We start from the raw sequence: 17,568 nt of genomic DNA, 5'->3' as shown, positions 1-17,568 counted from the left end.
ACGGGTGACCTCAAACCACAAGCTGGCAGCTATTAATGCGAGGGCTGGCGGCCACCCAGCCATGCCATTTGGCTACCAGCCAGGGGGTGGGCGAGCTCCTGTGGCCTCAGCCTGCCAAAAAAACCTAAACAACCAACCCAGCTGTGAGCTCCACCAGGCTGACCCCTTGGCTTGTGGCCACCCCAGCTCCTGGGGACAGCCCAGTCTCTCAGCTCCCCAAAAGCTGGCAAGGTGTGCTGGAGAAATGGTGGAAAGATCTGGTGGGGACAGTGGGGACTTGGGAAAGGGTGGGGGAACAGGCAGGTGGCACCTGGATGTGGCTTGGGGACACCCAAGAGGAGCTGGCTTCATCCTGGTGGGGTGGGCAAAGGCAAGGAGCAGGCAGGAAAAAAAATCCTTGTGCCCACCAAAAGAAAATGGTGTCTCTGACATCTGTCACATCTGGATAAAATTGGGAGAAAAAGCATTTTGGAGAGGTTTTAAAAGAGGTGGAGCCCCAAGGCTGGTGTCACCAGAAGCAATGGTTTCCCTTCCAGCAGGAATGGGGAAGGGCTGGCAGAAGGTATCTTCAAAAAGGGACATGGTGCTGGCCCTGTGTCACCATGAGTATCACACCCCCTCTGGGGAAGACCCCTGTGGGGACAGGCACAGATGTCACCTCCAGATGTGGCCATGTCACAGGGAGAGGGGGAGACCAGGCAGAGGTGGCCGTGCAGAAGTAATCAGGCATTTGAGAGCAGAAAGAAGTGACCAGGCAAGGGACACCCTGCTGAGGTGACAATGCTGGTGAGACCAGGCAGAGGGGACCAGGGAGTGGTGGCTTTGCTGAGGTGACCACACTGATGAGATCAGACAGAGGTGGCCATGTAGAAGTGACCAAGAAAAAAAACAACAGACAGAGGTGACCATGTAGAGGTGACCAAGGAGAAAAGACCAGGCAGAGGTGACCATGCAGAGGTGGCCATGCCAATGAGACCAGACAGGAGTGATGAGGCAGAGGTGACTGTGCCAATGACAGCAGGCAGAGGTGTCCAGCAGATGGCAGCTGGAGCCTGAGGACAATTCCCTGACAAGGATGTCCCAAGCCTCCCCCAGCCCTCAGCACCCCAGCACCCAGATCAGGAGTGGGGTTTGCACCTCACCTCACGGTGGGGAGTGGTGGCTGTGCCCAGCCCTGTCCTCTCCTGGGAAACCTTCTGCCCATGGACACATGGACAGCATCTCCTGCAAAAGAAAATAAAAAAAAGCAGGATGAGAGATCAGCAGAGGGGAGATGACCTGCTGGTTCCCAGGGTGCCAAGTTCCTGCAGCAATAACAGTGTTATTTTTCCTTCTCTCAAGTAGAGGAAAGGTTTCAAGGAGAACTGAGATGCTGCTGCTGCCTGATGGCTGCTCCAATGCCACCAGCTGACTTGGATTGTGTGTCCTGCTGTTTTAGGCCTGGAGACAGAATCCAACCCAAGAAAAGCATCAGTTCCAGCCAGGCAGGAGCTGGTGTGGCCCTGAGGAAGGAGAGTGGCAAGGGGCAGTGCCACAGGGTACCTCCAGCCCTGAGGAGAAGGACCTTAAGGTGCTGGGTGATGATGAGAAGCTCCCCAGGAGCTGGCACTGTGTGCTGGGAGTCCAGAAACCAACCATGGGCTGGGCTGCATCACAAGAAGTGTGGGCAGCAGGGTGAGGGAGGGGATTGTTCTCCCCTACTCCATGCTGCTGAGACCACACCTGGAGTGATGGGTCCAGGTCTGGAGCCCCCAGCACAAGAGCGACCTGGAGGTGTTGGAGCTGCTGGGAGGGCTGGAGCAGCTCTGCTCTGGAGCCAGGCTGAGAGAGTTGGGGGTGTTCAGCCTGGAGAATGCTCTGGGGAGACCTCAGAGCCCCTTCCAGTGCCTGAAGGGGCTGCAGGAAAGCTGGGGAGGGACTTGGGACAAGGACCTGGAAGAATGGGATGAGGGGGAAGGGTTTTAAGCTGGAAGAGGGGAGATTTAAGTTGGACATTAGGAAGAAATTCTGTAGTATGAGGGTGCTGAGCCCTGGCCCAGGTTGCCCAAGGAAGCTGTGGCTGCCCCATCCCTGGCAGTGTCCAAGTCCAGGTTGGATGGGGCTTGGAGCAACCTGGGCTGGTGGGAGGTGTCCCTGCCCATGCAGGGGGTTGGGACTGGATGAGCTTTAAGGTCCCTTCCAACCCAAACCCATCCTGTGCCTCTCTGTGTGATGCCCACTGCCCATGTGCCATGCTCAGGGCTGGGTCCTGAGGAGATGCTTAGCACCCAGTACCGGTTTCACCACCTCCCGGTACCGGTGTCAGTACCCAGTACCGATGCTCCTCGCCCCAGCGCAGGTTCCTGGTGCCACCACCCCATTCCCGTGCTTGCTCCCTGCCCCTCATCCCGGTACCCGGTACCGGCAGGTGCCGCTGTGCCCCCGGTTCTGGACGGGGATGGGGGGGGAGGCGGTGGCGGGGGCCGGGCCGGGGCGGTGGCGGGGCCGGGTGCTGCGTCCCTCCCGCCGCGGCTGCCCGCGCCGCCGGCACCATGGGCTGCTGCTGCCGCTGCCTCCTCGCCCTCCTCCTCCTCCTCCCGGCAGGTGAGAAACCCCCCGGCACACCGCCATGGGGAGGGGACACCGGGGAGAAGGGGGTACCGAGGAGATGGGGGGTACCGGGGGGGATGTGGTACCGGAGAAGGAGGGAGGGGGGGTGGAGTGGTACCGGGGAGAGAGGGGTACCGGGGAGAAAGGGGTACCGAGGAGATGGGGGTGCCCGGGGGGATGTGGTACCGGAGAATGAGGGGGGGGGGATGTACCGGAGGAGCTGGGGGGGGTATCGGAGCCCCCGGTGGAGTGATGGGCTGGGAGGGGGGGAAGCAGCCCCCCTATATCGGTCAGCCCGGCAGATGCCCGGAGAAGTTCGGCAGAGAACATTCCCACACACCACCTCATCCCCCCCGCTCAGTGCCACTCACCCCTCTCCCCATCCCCACGGCCACCCCGACACTGGTGGGTCCGGGTGGGGGGTGTTTCACCCCCCCCTTCCACCACCCCTGCCCCCTGAAAGCCGGGGAGAGGGAGGACAACTTCAGGGACCACCAGCATCTCCTCACCCCCCAGCCTCCCACCCCCCTTCCCACCACAGCCCCCTCTTTGAAGGAGCTTTTGATCAACTCCCCCCCCCCTCCCCGGCACACCCAGCACCTTAAATTCCCCCTGACAGGCAAAAAGCATCTCCCTCCCCCTGCCCCCAGCAGGACCACCCCCCAGTTCACCACAACACCCCCTCTGATGTCTTTCCCCCCAACTGGGATGGATCAGAGGAGGGATCCAGCCCCTGGCTGGTGGGACAGACAGAACTTCCAAGTGACAGCAGGCACAGGTCACCCCCCTGCCCGGGCTGGGGGGTTTAATAACCAACCAACCCCCCCTCCTTCTGAAGCTGCTTGCTCAGGAACACAGCAAAAACACTTGCATAACCCAGGAGGAGAAACACATCAGGCAAAGCTGTCGTTGTTAAACCTCTCTCGATGGGGAAAGGTTGAGGCTAAGGAAGGGGTTGGGCTTCCATGTCTACAAACTGGCAGCAAACCACCCTCTGGGACCACAGCATCTCATGGGAGCCCTTTCCCTTCTCCCTTTTGAGTGACCCCAGAGGGAGAACCAACTCAATCCTTCTCCTCACCCAGGGGCAGTTTGCCAACCAGCTCTGGGGGTTGTGCTTTCCAAACCAGAGCGTTTGGGAGGGATGGGGAGAACCTACATTTGCTCCTGGTGGGCTTCTACCTGGCCTAGATTTGCCACCTCCTCGGGGAGATGCTCAAGAAGCAGCAGGCATCTGCTGAGAGCCAGCCCTTGGCCCCTTTGGGGTTGGGAGGAGGGTTTTTCCCAGCACCCAGGCCAAACCTAGAGCTGTTCCCACGACTGTCCCTCTCCAAAGCATTAATGCCAGCAGGGCTTGGCAGAAGAGCCAGGAAAGATTTCCCTGGAGTGCAGTCCTCCAGCTCTCAGGCTGCTCCCAAACACCCCCAAATCTTTCAGATGCTTTCTACAACATCTCCCTCCGCCCTCCTAGAAATAATACTTGGGAAAAAAAATTTAAAAAAAAAAAATTTATATATTTATGACCCATGACAAAACAAAAGGCACAGTTTCAATATGCTTCCAGCTCATTCTTTGGGACTTAATGATGGAGAGGACGTCACAGGGAAGGAGTAAAATAAGGCAGGGCTTTGCCTGGCCACGTAATGAAATAATTGCATCTCTCACAAGGAAGTTTTTATCCTATTATTACTCCTTATGTTGGCTGGAAATTCAACCCTGCTCTCCTGACGTCCTGACCTGGCCCCATCCAGCCACGCTGTGGTTAATCACCCCCTCTCCCAGCCCAAACCAGCAGCTTTGGCCTCCATGACCCCAGCTGGGACTGGTGCCTGTGGGAAGCTACACCTAGAAGGAGTAATTAGGAGCAGGGGAATGAATCAGCTGGTCTGGTGTCACTTGGGCTGTTTGCAACAGGCTCGAGGGCCACATCTGAGATAGCTGCATGGGGAAAAGGGCTCCTGGTCCAGCTGCCAGCCCTGAGAGCTGGCAAATGGTTTCTCCTCCTTCTGTGGGATGAGGCAAACAAGGAGAGCTCCACACGTATGGGCGTGTGGCAAAACAGAAGGGAGCAAAACTGGTCGTTTGGTTGGGTCTTGTTTAAGTTCAAGCCATGGAGAAATGGTTTTAGGAAGAGTTGGTGTTGGAAACTGCTGCTCTGCTTGAGGGTGAAATTCCTGCTGAGATGAAAAGGTCCCACAGCACCCAGCAGCTTCACCATGCCTTCAATTAAAGCCACCAGGGGAGGTGACAGCCTGCCAGCACACCCCCAGGGGATACAGGGCACTGCCCACTGGACACACTGGGGCTGTCCAGGAAGGTGGTGGCTTTCCCCACCCCAGGTCCTCATCAGACACCTCTGGCTGCATGGGCTGACCAGCAGCCACAGGATGCTTTGTCACCCTCAGAAGATAAAAACCACCCTCTAAATACTCCTCTTCACCTTCTTCTCTGCTGTGATTGCATTGCAGCTTCAGGATAAAGTGCTCACAAGTTGGAGAATTGAGCAAAACTCAGCAGTGGGGTGGGAACATGATGATTTCTTTGCATGGAGGGTGGTGAGGACACCCAACTCTGCAACCAATCAACAAACAGCCTTTGCTGCTGGGGTTGGACATGAGGGCAAGGAGAAGTGGGACACCCACCCCAAGGAAGGAAGGAGCTGGCCAGAGGGACCATGCAGCATGCATTTATTTTAAAACTTGCCCTTATTTTGAGCTGGGGAAGGCAGAGCCCACAGGATGGTGGAGCTCCCTGGTTCCTCAAGAGCAATCCCTCTACACCAGCTTTCCAAAGGTCCAAAACACGTGCAAGAGCAAGCCAGGCCCTCATCTTTGCTCCTTCCTCTCTGCAACGCCTCTAGAGAAGACAAATTGCTGCTCCCCAGCCAGCCCATAACCCACCAACCAGTGAGGACCTTGCTTGGCGACCTCTTTGCCAGCTTGCCCCCACCTCGGTGTGTTTGGCCCCAGGGATGCTGTGGATGCTGCATCCTCCAGGAGGGGCTGCCAAGGGACATCCCTGGGGTGTCCTGAGCTTGGGACAGCCTCTGCCTGAGGGATGAGGCCTCTGGGTGGTGAGGGACACATGGAGACAGCAGGGCTGGTTGTGTAGCTGCTTCTCTTAGCTACAGAGAGCTCCAGGCTCTGGAACAATTAGACCCAAAGCACTTAAGGAGCAGGCAGCAGCAGGCAGCTAATCACCCAGGAAGGCAGCTCAGCTCACTGGGAAATCAGAGCAACTGCAGATTCATTTGATCTGACAGCCCTGGCTTCTCCACGTGGTTAGTGGAGAGCTTTGCCTTTTACCTGCTGATGTTTCTGCTCCCTGATTCTCTCCCTCAACTCTCTCCTCCTCTCCCAACTGCTTTTATACCCTCACCAGCCCAACCTGATGGCAAAAGGAAAAAAAAAAAAAGCAGGAGCTGAGTGGGCAGCAGGGAACCAGCACATCACCCAGGGTCAGTAGCAAGCACACAGAAGTTTGCTGCAGAGCTGGAGAACCACCATGGTCCCCAGGAGCTGCCATTTCCCAGTCCCAGCCCAGCTGGTGCTGCTCCTGGGATGGGGTAGAAAGTTTGAGCTGCTCCCACATCACCCACTGTCCTCATTCCTTGGGGAGAAGAAGGCTGCAGCAGAGACATGAGCTCAGTACCCAAGACAACCACCACTTCAGTGAGGTGCTCAAGAACTTTTCCTTTTCCTTTTTCCTTTCCCCTTTTCCTTTTTCCTTTCCCTTTTTCCTTTTCCTTTTTCCTTTTCCTTTTTCCTTTCTTTTCCTTTCCCCTTTGCCTTTTTCCTTTCCTTTCCTTTCCTTTCCTTTCCTTCCCTTCCCTTTCCCTTCCCTTCCCTTCCCTTCCTCTCCCTCCTTCCCTTCCCTTCCCTCCCCTTCCCTTCCCTTTCCCTTTCCCTTTCCCTTTCCCTTTCCCTTTCCCTTTCCCTTTCCCTTTCCCTTTCCCTTTCCCTTTCCCTTTTCCCACAGATAGGGCCCTCCAACCAGAGAGGAGGGAGATGAGCAACTCCAAAGCCCAAATTACAGAGTGACAGAGAAGGTGAGGCAGCCCAGCACTGAACAGCTTGAAAAACAAGTTGAACCCAAAGCAAAAAAACAGTTTCCTTTAGTTTGGGCCACCCAGAGCTAGATGCTACCAGTTTCAGAGCTAAGCAGCAGCACAGTGAAAGTTACACCTGGGGCATGTGCAAGGGGAGAGGGAACTGCAAAAAAAAAAACCCAAAACAGCACAAGGTATGGGAAGCATCAGCCAAGGAAACCAAAGCCAAGCTGAGAAGGTCATGAAAACATCTTCTGTCTGCTACTCCACTGGGTTATAAACCAAGAGCTGGTGAAGTCAGGGATACTCTGTCCCCATTCACTTGGTGAGAAGCAGCACAAGAGCTGTAGAAGGTCCAGGAAGATTGATCTGGTTGAGGGTGTCCCTGCTCCCTGCAGAGGGGTTGGGCTGGATGACCTTGAGAGGTCCCTTCCAACCCAAATCATTCTGTGGTTCTATGGTTGGGTACCACCCAGCACATCACCCAGAGTGAGCCACACCAACTCATCAGGGCTTTTAGGGTCTTTAAGACCCTCTAGAAAAGCTGAGAGAAGAACCTCACCCCACACACATCCTTTTCCTCCTCACTAAAACCACTGCTTAGAATTATTTTGGCTGATATTTTAATTTTTTTGCCTCTCTTGGCCCTAAACTTAATGTATCCCCTTATCTTCAGCAGAGGATGGGGCTGTACCAGCCTCTTTCTCTACTTGCAGCCATACAGTGAGGTTGCTCTTGACTTCTCCTTTCCAAAGCAGAGCCCCAGAAGCTGCCTGAGTCTCTCAGGAATGGTTTCCAGCTGCTGCTTCTGGGGCCTGTCCCCTGACAGGAGGGTGTGGGGAGTGGTACTCAACCTTGTTGCACGAGCAAGCTCTGCTGTGGGTGCCCACCAGGCCTTGTTGTGGGGGTTTGTTCTCCACCTGCTGTTAGATTCCTTGTGTGGAAAAGGTGGTTGGGTTCCTCGTGGAAGGAGTGTCAGGAAAAGCTGCTTGGAAGGCCAAGAATGAAATATTTGGGTTAGAGATGCTCTATTGCCCCTGGGGCCCTGGCTGCTGGAGGAACATCCCTCACTGCAGCTGGGGCAGGGGTGCTAATTGAGGCTGGATGTGGGTTAGGTCATGGGGACCTTCTGGGAGTTACATCAGAAGTGATGAATCATGAAGTGAAGCTCAGGAAAAGCTCCAGCTCTGCCTTATCAGTGGGTGCTTGTTTGCTGTGGTGTGGCAGCTCCAGCTGATGTCATTCACTGGGGATGGAGATGCTCTTATGGGGGTTTTTTGTTTTGTTTTGGCTTCTTTTTTTTTTTTTTTTTTTTTTGTTAAATGCTGGCAGAACAATTTAAAAGCTGCTGGAGAGCTGGAGAAGTGGATTGCTGGAGAGGCTGCCAGCCCGGGTTGGGCAGCTGCTTCCCAAGCAGAGCCTGGGAAATGTTCAGTTTCTGGCAGGGTGGGGGTTGTGGAAGCTGGGAGAGCAGCAGGCAAAGAGGAGAAAGGAGCTAATCCATCAGGTGGGGGGGTCACTCCTTGGGCTGGCATCCCTGAAAAGCATGGAATGGGAATAACAGGGGCCTGGGGGTTCTGTCCTTGGCTGTTTCATACCAGACTCTCAGGAGCAGAAGGATCAGAGGTTCCTGGGGGGCTGTGCAGTGTCCCTGTGGTTTCCAAGGTGGCTGTCCTGTCCTGGCAGTCCTCAGCCCAGCTCTGCTCCCAGCTGGATTCCAGCAGGGTGCTCAACTGCCCTAAAGTGAATTAGTTGGGCAAATTCCTCCAGGCTCAACTATGCTTGGCATCCTTTGAGGTTGACATCCTCAGTCTCTCTGACAACCCCTGTCTGATGGGTTGGGGTTTGTTTTTGTAGCTTTTGAAGTTACATGATTCTAAAAGCAGCTTTCTAGTGGCTTCTTTGTCCCTTATCCCAGTGGGGCTGCTCTGGTTCCTGCTCCCAGCTGCAGCTCCTACACACCAGGCACAGGGAAAGCCAAATCTTGGCTTTTCTTTTCCTTCCCAGATGTGTTGGAGGAGGGCTGGGCTTGCACACAAGCTGGGTGCTCTTCTAGCCACCCAGCTCCCTGGGGACAGGCTGCTGGTGAGCTGGGGGCAGTGGCATGGGGAGCTATCAGCCAAGGGGGTCTTCAGACAGGTCCTTTTTGTCACCTTGTCCTGAGCAGGGTCAGAAGGAGCTTGTGTTGGCTCTGGGATCCATCCTGGCTGAGCTCTTCAAGTAGCCTGTGGGTAAGGAGAAGATCTGGTGTGGGTGAGGAGAGAATCTGGTGTGGGTAAGGAGGGGATCTGGTGTGGGTAAGGAGGGGATCTGGTGTGGGTGAGGAGTAGGCATCTGCTGGGTTCCAGATGACCTGAGGGAGATGATGGTTTGTGGGGATCAGAGGCTGGCAGAGAGCTGTCCCAAGGTTTGCTCCAGAGGTACATGCAGGACAATCTGTCTGGAAACCAAAGCTTTGCTGGTGAGGACCATGCAGAAGCTGAGAAATCCAGGGCTGAGCATCTTGCTGCCCTCAGCCCTGCTGTCTCTCCTGGGAAATGTCCCTGTGACTTGTCACCTGCTTGGCTGGGAGCACTCAGCCAGCAGCCAAGCCTTGTCCCTGCATCCAGTTTTGGCTCATCCTCTGGATTTAGACCCCCCTAGATATTATGGGAAACATCCTGACTCATCCTGGATAGCAGCACTGCCAGCTTTTTGAGGTACTGATTGCTCTGCCTCCCAAGTTCAAGCAGAACATGAGAACTCTGGTGACCCAAAGCACAAGCAAGCAACGTAGGTGGCTTGGAGAGAGGTGGGAAGCTGGTTTGTGTCCAAGGATCTGGAAACATCCACACTGTCCTTGCCTATGCAAGGGGGTTGGAACCAGATGATCTTTAAGGTCCCTTCCAACCCAAACCAGCTGATGATTTACAACCTGGTAATAAACTTTTCAGGTGCTACCAGGCCCTGGAAGGTCTTGCTGAGCTCAGTGTGACAGCAAGGTGTGGTGGTATGGGCCACACAGGCTGGCAAAGTGGGATGGAGACAGGATGATTTTACAGAAATAAAGGTGCAGATGTTGAACCCTGACCTGAAGAACACCACCAAAGGTGAAAGGATGCTTGGTCCAGGTTTGTCAGCATGTCCCCCACCCTCAGCTGCCACCACAGCAGCTGATAAGGATGCTGGAGATAAGGAGCTACATACCCAGTGCTTGTTGCAGGCAGCTGGAGGTCCTTTGCAGAGATGTCACTTCTGGTGTCCTCCTCCATGGAAGGTGTGCAGCTGAGTGATGCTGTCCTGGCCACCTGCAGCCTTTGGTGTGTATTGATGGCTGCAAACACCCAAAAAGCCCTGGTTGAGTTGAGTCCCTGCTCACTGGTGCTGCACTGCAACACCTCAACACATTGAAACATCTCTGAGGCTGGATGAGCACCTTTCTGCCACCTTGGGTCACCTGCATGGGTGACATTTCAGTTTGATATGGGAGGGAGAAGGGGACATGACACAGAGCTGTGGTGGTTGATGTCACCTCCATGGGGAGTGGCTTTGCTGATGAGAAGATCCTGATGTGCCCACCAGTGATGCTCAGCCACGGGTGATCTGCCAGCTCCTGCTCACAAGGAGCCACCTGGAGCTTTGCCTCTGCTGCTGCTCCTCTCTTAGATAAGCACCAACCTTCTGTCTCTGGAGCTGAGGTTGGAGTTTGGCTTCAGGTTCCTCACAAAATCAGCTGCTTGAGGTATCTGTTTTTGTTGTTTTTTTGTCCTCTACACTTGGAATAAATAGGTCATCATGGCTTTTTTGTGCTGAAGGGAGTTCTTGCTTTTCCCAGTGCTGGGCTTGAGAGATGATTTTTGGGGTGTAAATACAAGAATGTATGGGTATGAACAGCTCTCCTGATGTCACTTGGTGTCTGCACGTTCTTCCCCTGGCCCCACCATGCTGAGTGATGGCCCCGGGGCTGAGTTTAGCCCTGGAGAGCAGAAAGCAGTGGGGGGAGGGAGCAGAGCCCCAGCAGTCTGCTGGTGGGGACAGAGGGGAAAAAATGACTCATCTTGGTGCTAAGAAATGGAGAGGAACGAATGAATGCACAAGGACACAGGGGGGGGGAGAGGAGAAAGAGTTGTCTTGTGTTATTGTCCCCAGCTGGGGAGTGCTGGCTGCTGAGGAGGAGCTCACTCCCCTGCTGCTTTGCTGGCTGTGAGCAGGAGATGCTGGGAAGATGGAGGGGGAGATCCTAACCTTGGGGGGAAATGGTGCTGAGCCACACCAGGGTGCTTTAAACCCTCTGGGTCCTCGGAGTTATTTCCCCTCTCTTCATTTGAGATGGCTCTCAGCAGTTTCAAACCAAGAACCTTATTTCCAGCTTGATTCTCAAGCCCTCCAGTGGTCCCTCAGAACCCTTCAGTGGGTCCTCCATGCCACTTACTCCAAGGCTTTCCTTGTTATTGACACTTTTGTCTCACCCCTAGGACTGGGTGATGGCTCCACAGCATCACCCCTCATCCCCACCAACTCCTCCTTCTCCTTGGAGAGGACCCCAGCAGGGCCAGGCTCTAAGGGTGCAGCTCTCCCCACACCAGCTCCTGGCCAGCCCTGGCTGCCCACCACCACAGGACCTGCTGGAGATGAGATGTCCCCTGGGCCAGCAGAAGGGCACAGCCACAATGCCACCACAGTGGAGGCACTGTCCCCTGCTCCTGTCACCCTGAGCTCCACCACTGCAGCCACCATCATCCCCAGAACAGAGAGCCCATCTGTAGCCTCCAAACCCACCTCGGTACCACCAACCTTGGACTCAGCCCCAGCTCTTTGGACAGCCAGCACTGCCACCCTGTCAAGAGGCACAACGGATCTGGGGACAGCCCCCAGCCCCACACCTGCACCTGCATCCTCTTCAAACCCCACCACTGAGCTGCTCTCAACCCCTGGGACAGTTTTGTCCCCAACGCCTTTCCTCACCAGCCCTGGCACCACCCGGCCACCAGCACTGACCAAGGATGTCCCTTCTCAGGGGACAATGGCCGTGGCATCAAGCCTGGCCGTGGAGCCAACGTCCCTCCCAGTGACTGTGATGAGCCCCACCACAGATGAGGCTGTGGCCACTGGCCAAACCACCCTCTCCACTGGTGTCATCATGGAAGAGGTCCCACGTGCCTTGAGTGCAGGTGAGCAGCAACCACTCCCCAGAGGCACGGGGAGATGTGACAGCAGCCCCAAGGTCCTGAAGGAGCAGGTCCCCCCCACATTGGAAGGGAAGAAAGAGGTGGTCAACTTTCTGACAGCTTTCCTGGAGAAGCCTTTGGCATCTGCTCCACTGGTAGAGACAAGGAGTCCTAGATATCAAATTCCCAGAGATGGGAATAAAATCCTTAATTGCAAATTTGAGGAAAGAATTGGCCTGACAATGGGTGCAGCCTGAGGTAGGAAGAGGGAGGTTTATCTTCTCCCTTCTGGAGACCTCCCTGAGCTGACACCACCTTTGTCTTCTTCTGCAAGCCCAGATAGCTTAAAAGTGCTGCTGGGGCCAGAAAAGGGAGGGACCTGGAGCACTTTCTACCCTTGGCTCAGTCTTAAATGCCAGGTGGTTCCAGGAAGAGCATCCAGGAGCATGTCCATCGTCCTCAAGCAAACCCCAGCTGTGTTTCAGTCCAAATCCCTGGGAAAGGGGTCACAGCACAAAAGTAGGAGCTGGGGGTTGGGGGGGAGCTGAGCACTGCCCTTTCTGATGGACCTTCCCTCCATAGGGAGCATCGTGGCCATCACCGTGACGGTCATCGTGGTGGTGGTGCTGGTTTTTGGAGTGGCAGCATACCTCAAGATCAGGTAAGGTTGGTTTTGGGGTACCTCCCACCCCCTGAGGCTGCAGCCCCTCTCACCATGCTGAGGGTGATGCTTGGGGACAAAGTCCTGGTGGAAGATGCTTGTCCCCAAGCCTGGTGGGGTGCTGGGCAGCCTCTAGTCCCCCCACACTGCCTGTTACTGGATCAAAAAGCCAAGGTTTCCTTCCTGGCTTTCCAAGAGCCTGGCTCAGCCTCCAGAGAGGCTGCTCAGCACCCTCATAACCAGCATTTGTCCCTGGAAGCTGCTATGGGTCTTGCTGTGACTTGGACAACAAAGAGCAGCCAGGCCCAGTGCTCATTAATGAGGTTTTGCTGATGCCTGATGCCAGCAAAGGTTTTGTCTGAATTCCCTGCTGTGTCCCGCTCTGCTTCAAAGGGGACAAAATCCTGCCTGGCCTTACTTCAGGTCCTGGTGCTTCATGACAAAATATCACAGCCCCCTAAACTGGTTTGGGTTGGAAGAGACCTTAAAGCTCATCCAGTCCCAACCCCCTGCATGGGCAGGGACACCTCCCACCAGCCCAGGTTGCTCCAAGCCGCATCCAACCTGGACTTGGACACTGCCAGGGATGGGGCAGCCACAGCTTCCTTGGGCAACCTGGGCCAGGGGCTCAGCACCCTCACGCTACAGAATTTCTTCCTAATGTCCAAACTAAATCTCCCCTCTTCCAGCTTAAAACCCTTCCCCCTCATCCCATTGCTCCAGGCTCTTGTCCCAGGTCCCTCCCCAGCTTTCCTGCAGCCCCTTCAGGCACTGGAAGGGGCTCTGAGGTCTCCCCAGAGCCTCCTTTTCTCCAGGCTGAACATCCCCACCTCTCAGCCTGGCTTTCTCCTGCTCATGCAGAAATCAGAGCTTTGCTAGATGACAATTTCTGATGAACACTTAGAAACCTTTTCCCCCAAGAAGCAGATTTTAAAAGAGCATTGCCAGATGCATCTGTTATAACACTGAGCAGCCAGGTAGGAAATCCTGATCTCAAAAAGAAAAGCAGAAAAATCACCAACCCCTGCAATTCTTTTCTATAGAAACACTGATTTATTAGCTTAATTTTTAAACACCCAAGTATAGTCCAAACTCTGCTATCCCAAAGCTTGACCTAGTTGAGGGCTTGCACCCATCATTTTACTTTCTTTTTTTGCCCTACACTCAAATAATCAATAATGTACCAAAGGAAGTGGTGACATTGGGTGGTTTGTTTTCCCCCTGCAGGCACTCCTCCTATGGCAGACTTTTGGATGACCACGACTATGGCTCCTGGGGCAACTACAACAACCCCCTCTACGACGACTCCTAGCAGGGATGAAGCAAAAAAACCCAAACAAAAAAGAAATGAAAATACAGATCTTTAATTTATAAGTGCTTCTGCAGCAGAACATCCATGACCAAGTTGCCCAAGGGCAGGATTACGGCGGGTCCAGAGAATGGAGGGAGGGATGGAGGGAAGGAAGGAGGGGTGGATGGGAGGGCAGGTGCATGGCACCCACAATAAACCTGAATTTTGGCCTTTGTGTAGGAAACTCTGTGTCCAGGGGGATGTTGGTCACTTGGGTTGTAGGCAAGGAGAGCCAAGTTCTCCGGGGAGGGAAAGTGTCACCACCCTCACACTAAAGGATTTCTTCCTAATGTCCAACTTAAATCTCCCCTCTTCCAGCTTAAAACCCTTCCCCCTCATCCCATTCCTCCAGGCCCTTGTCCCAAGTCCCTCCCCAGCTTTCCTGCAGCCCCTTCAGGCACTGGAAGGGGCTCTGAGGTCTCCCCAGAGCATTCTCCAGGCTGAACACCCCCAACTCTCTCAGCCTGGCTCCAGAGCAGAGCTGCTCCAGCCCTCCCAGCAGCTCCAGGGCCTCCAGGTCCTTCTTGTGTTGGGGGCTCCAGACCTGGACCCATCACTCCAGGTGTTGGGGGCTCCAGACCTGGACCCATCACTCCAGGTGTGGTCTCAGCAGCATGGAGTAGGGGAGAACAATCCCCTCCCTCACCCTGCTGCCCACACTCCTTGTGATGCAACCCAGCCCATGGTTGGTTTCTGGACTCCCAGCACACAGTGCCAGCTCCTGGGGAGCTTCTCATCATCACCCAGCACCCCCAAGTCCTCCTCAGGGTTGCTCTCAATCCATTCTCTGCACAGCCTGGGATTAGGATTGGGATTGTCCTGACCCATGTGCAGGCCCTTGCACTTGGCCTGGTTGAACTTGATGTGGCTGGCATGGGCCCACCTCTCCAGCTTGTCCAGGTCCCTCTGGATGGCATCCTGAAGCTGCAGTGTGTCACCACACCACACAGCTTGGTTCTGTGGGCCAATTTATAGGGAGTGCACTGCATTCCAGTGTCTGTGTCCCTGACAAAGACATTAAACAGCGTGGGCAGGAGAGGCCTGAGCTGCTATCTCACCTGAAAAGCAGGTGGAGGTTTGCTTGGGGTTAAGAGGATGGAGAACAGGCTCTGCTGTTCACCCTGGCTGCCACACTAATGATCCTGGGGAACATCAAAGCTCAGGGTGTTACCAGGACTGCTTCCAGCAACAGCTGCATCATCATCTCCTGATTTTAATCAAGCCAGAGACATATGTGTGGCTGCCACCACAACAGCCACCTGCAAAGAGCAGGAGGAATGAGGATATCTCCTCCCACTCCCTTTCCCTAAAGGAAACACCATCATTCTCTATCTTCCTTTTCCTTTTCCAGCCCCTGGCTATTCCCAGGGGGCTCTGGAGAGCTGGGATGCACATCAGGAGGTAGGGGAAGGGTGGGAAGCTGTTGTGGAAGCTCTGAGGGTGCTGAGGTTGAGCAAAAACTCCTTTTTGGCAGCCAAGAAACAGCAAATCAGGCCATCTCAGCTAAGAAAAACCTCAGCCTAAGTGAAACCCACTTTTCTGCTCCGGAAATAAATTGTGGTGGTGCTGCACTCACCCTCCCAGAAACCACACAGAAAAGGCTTCACCTTCACCCCTGCCAGCAAGAAGTTGCCCCTGGGGGTGTCCATCTGCTTTAAATACGAACTACAGCTTGATATTGTCCAGCAGCAGCAAAGAGCAGGCAGTAAAAAAAAAGACAAATAACTCTCCAAACTATTTAAAAACCCCACTCAGTCTGCTCAAAGGCTGCTGCTCAAATAAGTGAGGGAACAGAGGGAGAGGAGAAGCCTCCTTCATTCCAAAAATAAATTCTAATCCACAGGGGGAATAAATTGATAGAATCAGAGGATCTTTCAGGTTGGAGAAGACCCTTGGGATCATCAAGTCCAACCCCATCCCTCCTCTACAAAGTTCTCCCCTAAACCACATCCCCCACCACCACATCTAAGCAACCCTTAAGCACATCCAGGGATGGGGACTCCCCACCTCCAGTATCTGAACTCTCTTTCTGTGAAAATTTGTTTTCCTGATGTCCAGACTAAACCCTGCTGCAGCTTGAAGCCATTCCCTCTTCTCCTATCCCTGTGAGAGCAGCACCAACCTCTCCACAATGGCCTTTCAGGTTATTACAGAGAGTGATGATGTCTCCTCTCAGCCTCCTCTTCCTCAAACTAAACAGTCCCAGCTCCTTCAATTGTTCTTTGTAAGATGTTTTCTCCAGGCCCTTCACCAGCTTCATTGCCCTCCTCTGCACTGGCTCCAGCATTCCTTTTGCCCAAAGGAGAAATTGGGTCTCCATTTCTGCAGGACACTGTTGAGTTTCTAGGAGGAAGGTTTGGCCAGGACACTAAACCAGACCTTGTGGCTGGGGGGTAATTTCAGGTGAAAATTCACACTTCACCCCCACATCAGTGGTGAGAACAAGGCTGGGGGGCTGCTCACACAGAATCCCAGAATGTCTTTGGTTGGAAGAGACCTCCAAGATCATCCTGTCCAACCTGTGACCAACACTCTAAGTTCACCCCTGAGCCATGTCCCTAAGGACCAGCTCCACAAGCTGTATAAATAACTCCAGGGTATTTAAGGTTCCTGCACAACCCTCTGGATGCTCCACATGGATCCACAGCTCCTGCCTACAACCCAGGGAAGAGGCTGGAGGGATTCTGGGGGCTGTTCCAAGGATTCCTGCAAGAGCCTGGGATGGGAAACCCTCCCTATTGTCTTTGTGTTGCTTGTCAGCATGGTACAAGCAGTGAGGTAAAGTCTCTGCCCTGTCTACAAAGGTCAAAGGAGAAAAGGATGGAGATCCCACCTCCAGCACAGCTCAAGCCAGGATTTAGGATCAAGCTGGATTTAGGGACTCCAGAGGTGCCAGGAGAAGGGGGATGCTGTGGGAAGGATGGTTTGCAGGCAGCTCCAACATGGGGCAGAGGGAGCTGGAGCTGGGACCACGACCCCAAAGGGCTTTCTCCTGGCTGACCACACCACAAAATCTCTCACTTACTCCTCATGCATCCACCTTGAGACACAAATCTCTGCCAGTGAGGGCCAAGGTGCAAGGCAGCCTGAAAAATAACAGCTGTGCCTGCTGATTTGAAATAAACAGCACTTTATTATGGAACTTATTATTTTGATGTCCTCAAAGGGAGGGTGGCTGTGCCCCAACACTCCTCACCTTCCCACCTCAGCCCTTCCAGCTTACCCAGGGATTTCTGTCCCCCCACACTACTGTGAAAGGGAAAAAAGGTTAAAAAAAACCCTAAACCACCCAAGATATGTCATAAAATTAAGGACATGTCATAAAAACTTTCTTTTTTTTCTTCTGTTTGAAAAGAAAATAAAATAAGGAAAACTCTCTGTCACAAGCTTGTTTTATTTACAAAAATAGCAACGCCTCCTTTTTCCTCAAGGCTTCCCACCTCCCCCTCTCTCTGGCTTCATTTCATCTCAGAGATATTTTATTTATATAGGAAAAATAGTTCACATAGCTCCGGACAGAACATCCCATTCCCTGGCTCCCTGGGCAACAGCACTGGGAAGGACATGATCCCTTTCCAGGTTGCTCATCCTCAGCAACTCAACATCTTATCAAAAAAAGCTTTGCCCTCTGCTGCTACACCTTGTGCTAAAAGGTTGGAAGCTCAAACCAGAGCCCCCCAAGAGCCTGGGAGGGGTTCCAGAAGGGTCACAGCAGCCAGCTGGGAGCTACCTCCTCTGGAGACCTCAAAGGTGAAGGGAAAGTCCAAGCTGG

At 54.0% G+C, this 17,568-nt stretch overlaps 1 protein-coding gene across 1 annotated transcript; it reads left to right on the top strand.

Annotated features, from left to right (window-relative positions):
* Window positions 1-2,470: 2,470 nt before the first annotated feature.
* Window positions 2,471-13,969, top strand: PARM1 (prostate androgen-regulated mucin-like protein 1). Its single transcript, XM_030449574.1, has 4 exons — window positions 2,471-2,583; window positions 11,092-11,787; window positions 12,367-12,445; window positions 13,673-13,969. The coding sequence occupies exons 1-4, from the start codon at window positions 2,532-2,534 to the stop codon at window positions 13,755-13,757; spliced, it is 912 nt and encodes a 303-aa protein (XP_030305434.1). The 5' UTR covers window positions 2,471-2,531; the 3' UTR covers window positions 13,758-13,969.
* The last annotated feature ends 3,599 nt before the right edge of the window (window positions 13,970-17,568 follow it).

This window comes from Calypte anna, chromosome 4A, assembly GCF_003957555.1.
Source record: "Calypte anna isolate BGI_N300 chromosome 4A, bCalAnn1_v1.p, whole genome shotgun sequence".
In the NCBI taxonomy this organism is placed as follows: domain Eukaryota; kingdom Metazoa; phylum Chordata; class Aves; order Apodiformes; family Trochilidae; genus Calypte; species Calypte anna.
The sequence above is the reverse complement of the archived record's forward strand: the minus strand, read 5'-3'. Positions and strand labels throughout refer to the sequence as shown.